Source organism: Dreissena polymorpha, chromosome 7, assembly GCF_020536995.1.
Source record: "Dreissena polymorpha isolate Duluth1 chromosome 7, UMN_Dpol_1.0, whole genome shotgun sequence".
Taxonomy (NCBI): Eukaryota; Metazoa; Mollusca; class Bivalvia; order Myida; family Dreissenidae; genus Dreissena; species Dreissena polymorpha.
The window spans coordinates 52,028,615-52,038,945 of NC_068361.1; the positions used below are offsets into that span (position 1 = coordinate 52,028,615).

The window sequence follows — 10,331 nt, forward strand, 5'->3', positions numbered from 1 at the left end:
TCCTGCGATAAGTTCTTAATATTTTTTCATTAAACCTGGAAGTAGGATATCTGGCAATATGGACATTATGCACGTCATTTCATTTTGTACATACGTAAAAAATTCTGGTTGCCATTGCAAATAATAAAAAAAATATTCTGACTATGGAGGAATTTCTGATAATGGTGGATCCGGTAGGGACTTATATTGTCTTGTGATATTTAAAAAATTAAAAAAGATGTTTTAATTAATAAATCTCTTGATACATTGTAATAACTTATTCCTTATTATTGACATTTTCTGTGCATGGTTTAATAATAATGGAAATAATATATTCTCGCAATTATTAATGACATAAAAATTAATATTTAACGGGGAGCATTCCAGATACAAACGCGTGCTTGAAAGAGCCCTTTTGACAAAGTTCTGCGCGTTGAAAGTGCTCTTTTGACAAAAAAGGATCCCCCCGCCCTTTTTAAATTCTAGCTGGAGCAATGGATTTGTATTGCATCTATTAAAATCAGTTGTGAGGCATATTTGGTTTAAAGGGGCCTTTTCACAGATTTTGGCATTTTTTAACTTATTCATTAAATGCTTTATATCGATAAATGTAAACATTGGATCGTAAAAGCTCCAGTAAAAAATCAAGAATAAAATTAAAAAAAGGAAAAGAACATTGCCCGGACCAGGTTTCGAACCAGTGACCCCTGGAGTCCTGCCAGAGTCCTCAAGTAAAAACGCTTTAGCCTACTGAGCTATTCCGCCGAGTACATATACTTGAAGTATTTTATACCTTATATAAGCAATCTTCGTAGTTTCACAAAATTTAACGACAAAATCAGAACTCTCCAAATTATTCAACCGTTTCGCGTTGCAACGCTTTATAATTTTTAGGTTTTAAAATCGTCAAAAGATGCATATAATGGCTATATTAGACCATGGTGAATGTTCAGTATTACTGTTTCCTCACAAATATCATAACTAAAACGAAAATTTGCGAATCTGAAACAACTTTTTTCAATTTTGTCAATTTACCAAAGCGTGAAAAGATCCCTTTAACTGTCTGCATTGTGGCTGGTAAATGCAATAGGCTAGTGTTACATAAAAGATAGCTTATTAGGCAAGGGATAGAAGACCTAATTACATGCCTTTGGGAGTGGTCCACTTTCCTCTATCAACTAAAGTGTCCAATATTTATATAATACTCACAAAAGCCAGCATTCTGGTTTAAAGATGAAAACTAATTACAAGACAGACATGAAATAATACTGTTAAATCCACACGTTGCCTCCTTTAAATTGATGTTTGTTTGCCATGTATCATTTTGGTACAAAGTTTAACCTATTTAGGGATACCTGATTCATTTGCTGTGAAGATGGGATACATACGGTATATTACGCTAGTCAAGTGTTCCAAGAGTTTGTAACACTCGAGTGGCTTGTGTGATGACGTATCACACGAGAGGCGGAGCCACGAGTGTGATGCGAAATAGCACAAGCCACGAGGGTGATACAAACTCTTGGAACACTTGACTAGCGTTATATTCCTTTTATTATATACAACAACTAACGAAAACAGTTAACAATTGGATTTTTTACTTCAACAAAACTGACAAAACAATGACTAAAAAGGTACGCCATAGTTTATTTAAGACGCGTATGAATACAGTTTATGTAAATTAACGTGTAAACATTCGAACCGGGAAAACACAGTTTTCCGACACGCTTACCTTTATGGCATCGTTAATCCAATGTTTATAACAATTAAGTTGACAACTTTAATCCGATGTTTATAACAAAAACGTTGAAACAATATGCACTTCCACTTCTATCTTCCAGGTCTTTATCAAAACTTAGTTTAAACCACGCTTTTTTATTGTAATTCTATCGAAATATACATTTATGCATGATAAACACACACTCCAAAGTACGTTATGAATTAGTTCGATGTTTTTAACAAATAGTTTACTGTTAAAAAACACCACGTCCGACAGGTCCTTAAATTCCATAGAGTTTAGATAAAACTATTGTGTTTCGTCACAGAAATGACGTCACACGATGTACTACATAATATATTTCGTAATTTAAAATATTTCTATTTTCGGTGCGCGTAATGTGACGTCATTAAATGGGTCGAAGTAGTCCGGCTAGTATGGTAATACGGAATTGGAAACAGCGAGTAGCGTAATACGGGATTTTTTATTTCAACGATTGATACAACCTGTATTTTGTTAAAAGCATTAAACAGGTATATAATTTAAAAAAATATTCCTGACCAGGGAACAGTAATGCAAATATGGATCCTGTCAAGAATATGTTAAGATTTTATTGACCATACCAAGTAAATAGACACTGCATTGAGAACAAACCTTCTGTGACTGCCCTGATAGGGAAACTTGCTCAACAAGGTTAAACTGGGTGACTTGGATGTTTATAACATAGAAGTATGACATTAACAAAAATAGTAAGTTGGGGGAATGATCAGTATTTTCAGTAAAAATATTATTGTATTTTGTGTTTGCTTTATTTTGTTCACAAAATCATGACTACTTGTGACTGCAATCTTTTTACACTTCAAGGAATTGTTCACAGATTATCAGAAAGACAATTTTCCAACTTTTTGCAAAAAATGAACATCAAGCAGCAAAAAAAGCATTAATTTAGGCTTAAAATACATTTTGTATTATGAGTATCATCATTTGAAATTGAGAAAATTATAAAGCTTAACAAACACATAATGATTAAATATTTGTTTCAGTTGTTTTGTGACAATATATGTAGTGTATGGCAAGTGGTTCGACGCATAATCCCAAGAAACTAGGTTTTTCATGAGAACCTAGGTTATCAGAGAGAACGATGTGAAAAGCTGTCGAGAACCTAGGTTCTTGTGAAAACCTAGGATATCAAACGAGAACTTAAGTTCTCAGAATGAGAACCTAGTTTATCATGAGAACCTAAGTTCTATGTGTCTATGAGAATCTAGGTTCTCATGAAAAACCTAGTTTCTCATGAGAACCTAGGTTCTCTAGTGTAAACCTAGGTTTTCAAATGAGAACATAGGTTCTCATGAAAACCTTGGTTCTTATGAGAAACCTGGTTTCTTGGGATTCCATAAACCTAGTTTCTCGTGAGAACCTAGGTTCTCATGAGAAACCTAGTTTCTTGGGATTATGCGTCGAACCGCTAGCCATACCTCCAGTTGTCTCCCATTGCTTGTGACACGCTGGCAGCATACATGTAAAACGATACAAAATAGGCGTAACACAGTGAACGTTACTCCGCAGGAACATTTTTTCTACAATGTTCAGGCAATGCTCAGTAATATTCTACGAAACAAATTCAGATCAATCGTTACATAATACATTGTTACAGCATTAAATGAGTTACAGATATTCAGTTCCCTTGTTCAGGCCTCAAACGACTGTACGGTACTTTTTATGTCCCCCACTATAGTAGTGGGGGACATATTGTTTTTGCCCTGTCTGCTGGTTTGTTGGTTGGTCTGTTGGTTGGTTTGCGCCAACTTAAACATTTTGCAATAACTTTTGCTATATTGAAGATAGCAACTTCATATTTGGCATGCATGCGTATTTTATGAAGCTGCACATTTTGAGTGGTGAAAGGTCAAGGTCATCCTTCAAGGTCAGAGGTCAAATATATGTGGCCAAAATCGCTCATTTTATGAATTCTTTTGCAATATTGAAGATAGCAACTTCATATTTGGCATGCATGTGTATCTCATGGAGCTGCACATTTTGAGTGGTGAAAGGTCAAGGTCATCCTTCAAGGTCGAATATATATGGGTCAAAATTGCTCATGTAATGTCACTTCTGCAATATTGAAGCTAGCAATTTTATATTTGAAATGCGTGTGTATCTCAAGGAGCTGCACATTTTAAGTGGTGAAGGGTCAAGGTCAAGGCCATCCTTCAAGGTCAAACGTCATATAGGGGGACATTGTGTTTCACAAACACATCTTGTCTATTTTTAGTATGTCTGTGATATAGTAAGCAATCATTATGGTATAAATAGAAATGTTATCTCTTGATAATGTGTAATAATGTATTATTCAATCGTAAGATATCGGCCACACTGCAAGAAAAACGTATGCACTAAAGACTTTGCAAACATATTTCAATAACTTGAGAATTCTGCAAAAATAAAGTTCTTAACGGCGTGTTTTCATTCTGTTCAGCCCGTGTGTAATCATATGTGAACCCCATTGATCCTGCGCCCTGAATAATATGACTCCGTATTCCAAACGAGCAAGTTTACGCCTTCTGACACATAATTTTGAGAACCTAGGTTCTCATGAGAACCTAGGTTCTCAGAGAACCATAGGTTCTCAGAAAACCATAGGTTCTCATGAGAACCTAGGTTTTCAAAGGAGAACCTAGGTTCTCATGAAAACCTAGGTTTTCATTTGAAAACTTGGGTTCTTGAAGCCATGTGCAATCTTCAAGCGAGAACCTAGGTTCTCATGAGAAACCTAGTTTCTTGGGATTATGCGTCGAACCGCTTGCCATAGTAGTGCTCATATATAGCATAATATCCACCATAATACCACAGCCAGGATGGCAGAATGGTTGAAGTATTAGCTATTTAATCCAAAGGTCAGTGGTTTTAGGCGGGATACAGTTTTATTTGTTTGCCCCCCGGCAGAGTGTCATATAATTGTAAATTAGTTGGACTGCCTGTCCGTCATTCTGTTTCCGGTGTTTTTTCCATAACAATGAGATATTTACCAGATTTTTGGTGAGTTTACCTGTTAGGTAATGGATCAAGTTCAAGTTTTGTTCTGGTCCATTGATTTTTGGCAAAGTTATGGGCCTTGGACTTTGAAATTTTCTCTACAATAACATTTAGACCGACTTCTTGCGAAATGCTTGTAGCTATTTACATGATATTTTGTGTGTTATTCTAGGTATATACATGACTTGCAGATCAAATTTAAGTTTCATTCTGTTCTATTTATTGTTGACAAAGATATGGGGATTTGATTTTTTTTTAAATAATACTTTTCCATATTTTTTCTAAAACACTTTAAGATACAGACGTTATTTTTAGTTTGTGAGTCTGCCAATATGACCTAAAGATCAAGTTCATGTTTTGTTCTTGCCGATTGAATTTTGACGAAGAGACCAGCCTTGGGCTAAACAATTTTCTCTAAAGTAATTGTTTTCCGGATTTTTGCGAAACTCTTTTATTTATTAACCTCATTTTTTGTGTTCGAGTCTACCTGAATGACTTTCAGATAAATGTTGAGTTATTTTATGTAGGTGGAAATTTGACCTTCAAGTGAAGATACACATATCTTTGTAAAATTCTGTTCTGGAGCTCTTAAGTTACGAAGTATACGATTTTAAGCATTTCATGAAGGACTTATACAAATGGCTAAATCTGTGAACAATTTAACTGACTACAAGTCCTGTTACTATTTTACACGTTTTTTGTTTTAGCTTCTTAAGCTTATTTAATCGATGAAGGTCTAGCTATAGTGGAAAGACTGGATAAAGCACAATCGATGAAGGTCTAGCTTTAGTGGAAAGACTGGATAAAGCACAATCGATGAAGGTCTAGCTATAGTGGAAAGACTGGATAAAGCACAATTGATAAAGGTCTAGCTATAGTGGAAAGACTGGATAAAGCACAATCGATGAAGGTCTAGCTATAGTGGAAAGACTGGATAAAGCACAATCGATGAAGATCTAGCTATAGTGAGTGGAAAGACTGGATAAAGCACAATCGATGAAGGTCTAGCTATAGTGGAAAGACTGGATAAAGCACAATCATTGAAGGTCTAGCTATAGTGGAAAGACTGGATAAAGCACATGAGTTTAACTTTTTGAAGATCAGTCAACTTTATTCTTGTTTAATTATTTTAAACAACAATGTGGCAATTCTTATTATAAATGCATCATTGTGTTACTTATGAAAACACTATCCAGATGCCATTTTCAACATGAAATATTATTTATTAAAAATAGACAAAAAGTATCTATATCCTAGTAGTTTTTGCAAGTACATTCCTGCTTAATCAGGGAATAAAAATGTGTCCGACTAAAACCTTTGCTTAGGCCAAAAGTTTTTGGGAATGTTACTTAGCTAAAATAAATAAACATTTTTTATTTAGGAATTTCACCATAGCTTTGATTCATGTTGATGTTGTTGCAATGGTAAAAGGAAAACATGAGGTGGCAAAAACCAAAAATAAACCAACAATAAACTTGAATACATCTCTAGAAGACACTCACTTCAATATAAAATCTTCTCAATACTTACTTTGTTGTTAAACTAAAGAGTACAGAATGGCAGCATTGAATGAGCTGAATGCATTTCACAGAAATGTTCAACAAAAATGTAAACAATAACTTCTGTTATTTTACACCTTGCACTCTAGTCTTATTATATCACAAATGGCAGTAAACTATTTATATATTTATCATGCCCACTTGCTCCAAAGTACAGGGGCAAATTTCTGTAAAACAACATATCGATTTGCATTGGCCTTATTTTTGAGTATATACGATGAAGGTCAAAATAAATGTCCCTCAGATGCCTTTTAAAACCAGTTCTTGCCTTGCGAACCAAGATCTTAACTATTTGTCTTCAACTCATCATTTCAAATAAGGTGCAACTGTCAATTGAAGTTTGCATGATTTATTCATTTTCCCTTCCGGCCCTTTTTCTTCTGCCCCTTGGCACCTTGTTGTTGCTGTGTATTGGACTGACTGCTTGCACCAGCACCTTGCCTGGTTTTCAATTTAGGAATAGTCTCGCCAACATAAAGCATGATGGAGTCTCCTGCAATATGAACAAATTAATAATGCGTTGCCCTTCATAAAATTAGTCAATCAATTATTGATATAAATGAATAAACAGTTGTGAAAGGTGTAGAGCAATTTTTATGTAAGCTTCAATTGGTTACTTTGAAAAGATCTATCCTCAGTACAGTCATTGAAACTATAATAGACATTATGACTTATGCAGGATCATGCTAATAATAATTATGCATTAATAAACATAATAATATGGTACTGATAATAAAACAAAACTATCGAACAAGCATCTCAAGCAAATATTTCTTAGTTTAGTTTGCAACAGTATCCCCATAACCTTGACATGTTTTTTATTAAAAATAGCAGGATATGGACTGACATGGTAACTGGTTCAAAACATTATTTGTTACAGATTTAAATGACAGATATCTTGCCAATATAAGGGGTCAACAAGGAAAATTGTGTTGTTCACTGTTATGAAAAAACCTTACTAGTGGGGAATTTGGGGTCTTTAATTGATCCATCTTCATTTTTCAGTTGCACCCTTATTCTGCCTCTGTATTTCACATCCTTATGCTCCAGCTCCCGGCAGTATGTCTTGTTCTGTGTGCAAAAATAATTTTAAGGGCCAAAGATAACGACACAAAAATATATAGGCCTCACACTCTAGGCAAACCAGGCTTCATGTTGTGCGTCAAGTCTTGTCACAGATTAGCCTTTGCAGTCTGTATAGGATAATCAGGGGTGACACTTTCTGCTTTTAAAGACTTTGTCTGTGTCAAAGAAGTGTCTTCTAAACTAAAATCCAGCATAGACGGAAAGTGTCATCCCTACTAGCCTATGCAAACTGTGCAGGGTAATATTCTATTATAATTTACACAAATGCTTGCCGGGTTTTCTCAGAGCACAGTTCATATTGAAAGATTTCAATGATTGTTACAGATCCATTTTTGGTAAATCAATATTACTTAAAAGGAAACGCTAATTTTATTGCATGAAATCAAATTAATTTTGAACTAGATAATGTTTTTTTAACAAAAGATAAGCAATGTAATTTTTCACAGTCAGAACCAGACAGGTTATGGAGATGCAAAACAAAATGGGCTTACCTCTACGCCAACTATCAATCCAGCACTTAAGCAAACATCTCTGATTTCTGTGTATAATGGGTTATCTACACACTGCAACAGAATTCATTCATGTTTAAAATAAAAATGTTACAGGTACATGAAAGTAGCGCTGATCATATTTGTGACAGCCTCCTCCCCCTTCGAATTAAACAACAACAATCAAACAGAAAACAAACTTACAATACTCAAACAAGAAACATGAGTTGTTTTGAATGTTTTTGTTTTGTATGTTTTGCATATCTAAACAGAATATTAAAAGAATATTGAGTGTATACAAAGTTTATCCTGTTTTGAAAGCTTGCTTGTCTTTTTCTAAGCTTGCATGAACAACTTTATGTTACAAGTCTTAATCCATTATCAAACTTTTTTTTTATTCACTTATAGGATAACAAAATAAATACTAACCTTTTCTTTTGGAATCCTTCTTCCTTCCTTTACAGTTTTCTTAGAATTGATATATGCTGGATATATACACACCCATCTAAAAAGTAAGAATTATTAGATATACACAAACATGTTAATTCCAGTAAATAATTATCTTTATATTCATGGCATGGACTGTCATGACTAACTATGAAATAAATTTGTTTTTAACATTTGGAATAAAATCATTGTATAAGAAAAAATAGCAGGAATGTTCAAGGGCTTTTTTCAGAAAAAAATGTCCCACTGACCATCTGGATTAAACACTTACATTAAATTCAAAGAAAAGCTGATTCATTTACTCTATTGATGAATTTATAATAGAAAACAATGAGTACTTTAATCTGAACCTAACCTTAACCCTGAAGTTAAATTATACAAACTGACCATGCATATGTCAAATATGTGTACATAGTTCTTAGCATATGGTGAGAGCAACATTGAATCAACTTCTTCTTGATATGTTTTCGTGTGTTCCATTGCAAACCAAAATATCAGTTATTACAACATGTTTGCTGTTGAATACATATTTACCAACTAAAAAAGTACATGTACGAGAGTCAAGTAATTTGATGAGTTAATGACATACTTTGGCGGATAATTGTTCATCATCCATGTCTTCAGTTCATGTTGTCTTGAAGATCAGACGGTGGAAGGAAAGGACGGAAAAAACTGACGGTGAAATTCTGGGCAGTAAACTTTCAGTAAAACAAATTTAGAAAACAATATATACCTTTCCCTATCCGCGTGTGTGAATTTAGGATCCCATGGTCGAGCTTGTTGATTTACTTGCGGTTGTGCCATGTTGTCAAAAAAGAAAACGTCATCCACGTAGATCGACGCTTTGTTGACAAACGTCAAAATGAGCCGGATAAAATTGCGTCGACTGGTGTCGTTGTCGTGAAAGCAGTCTAAGGTTACAGATCAGTAAACTAAATTCAGAAACGCTACAAACGGACCAACTCGACCTAGCTCGGACATCACGTGGAAGGCGCGTTGTGATCAAAGTGATTTTAGGGGAGCAACACAAGGGTCATGATAGACGGTTGAGCCTTTGTCAGTGGTAGTGCATTTGCGAGAGAGCTTATTCCTGCCACTAAAAATGGACGGGTTCAGCGTTTGTCAGGATACATTTAATTTAATACCGGTTTAATAACATTTACTGAAAGATTTTTGGGGAATACATTTAACGTTTATGTCCGCATGGCATTTGCGCTATTATTTATTTATATTGTTTCCTTTTATTCATTTTTCGCATCAGTAAATTTGTTTTGTGCTAACGAGCTTACGTCACCAGTTTTACGTTTTATAACAAGACCGTATTGTTAAAATATGTATCTTCAAAATCTAAAAAAATACTGATGCGTTTATTGTATACAATAATTCATTAAACATGAGGCCAGTCAATTACCAGTGAGCCGCACGAATTTACAAAAAAAAACGCAATCATGTATAAAAAAAATACAAATGTTATTTAAAGTCGAATTGTACATAACAAGTATAACATTAGCGATGTATCGCTATTGACCGACATAAAAATAGCAACGTATTTGATTGTTGGCTAGAGAGGTTTATTAATGGCTAGAGAGGTTTATTAATGAATGATTAAGTGAGTGCGTGAATGAATAAAGGAAAGCATGAATTAACAAGTGAATTGACGAACGAACGAATGAACTAACGAATAAATGAATGAATAAAACGGCTATGTTGCTGGCAGAGCAAGCGTTCCATAGTTATTTGACTTGTGATACATGTGAAATGCATGTGTTGCACGTGCAGACAAGCTTGTACTCGCTTCTTTCTCGATATAGTATATAGAGTTTTATTTGTATGCTACTGCAGTATATTCACTGTAGGGCTGCTTCTACGATCGACCAGTGGAACTTGGACTGTATAATTATGTAAAAGTGTGTCGTATATATTGTGCAAACTATATAATGAGTTGCGCACACAACTATTTTTTGTAATTTAAAACAACTATATATATTTTTTTACCACGAAACAACGTAATCGAGCTTTCGC

At 34.4% G+C, this 10,331-nt stretch overlaps 1 protein-coding gene and 1 long non-coding RNA gene across 3 annotated transcripts in view; one reads left to right on the forward strand and one right to left on the reverse strand.

Moving 5' to 3' along the window:
• The first annotated feature begins 1,039 nt into the window (after positions 1-1,039).
• The window catches only part of LOC127837048 (uncharacterized), a 28,021-nt gene continuing 18,729 nt past the window's right edge, over positions 1,040-10,331 (forward strand). The window contains exon 1 of the long non-coding RNA XR_008029068.1: positions 1,040-3,753. This is a non-coding gene — a long non-coding RNA (uncharacterized LOC127837048). The remainder of the gene's footprint in view (positions 3,754-10,331) is intronic.
• On the reverse strand, positions 5,814-9,210 carry LOC127837047 (signal recognition particle 19 kDa protein-like). Of its 2 annotated transcripts, XR_008029067.1 has the most exons (6): positions 9,043-9,210; positions 8,292-8,367; positions 7,866-7,937; positions 7,248-7,359; positions 6,558-6,781; positions 5,814-6,492 (listed from the first exon to the last, which is right to left on the reverse strand). XR_008029067.1 is itself a non-coding variant. In XM_052363814.1 (5 exons), the coding sequence occupies exons 1-5, from the start codon at positions 9,111-9,113 to the stop codon at positions 6,642-6,644; spliced, it is 471 nt and encodes a 156-aa protein (XP_052219774.1). In that variant the 5' UTR covers positions 9,114-9,210; the 3' UTR covers positions 5,814-6,641. The 2 variants fall into 2 exon arrangements, 1 of the variants encoding a protein (XP_052219774.1); XM_052363814.1 differs by having other exon boundaries at positions 5,814-6,781.

Excerpts from the sequence above, each read along its gene's own strand:
- LOC127837047 (XM_052363814.1), bottom strand. The coding sequence starts at position 9,113 with ATGGCACAACCGCAAGTAAATCAACAAGCTCGACCATGGGATCCTAAA. Across the intron at positions 7,938-8,291 it reads GAAGGATTCCAAAAGAAAAG|TGTGTAGATAACCCATTATA; the intron begins GTTAGTATTTAT and ends ATTCTGTTGCAG. Across the intron at positions 6,782-7,247 it reads AGACCCCAAATTCCCCACTA|GAGACTCCATCATGCTTTAT; the intron begins GTAAGGTTTTTT and ends TTCATATTGCAG.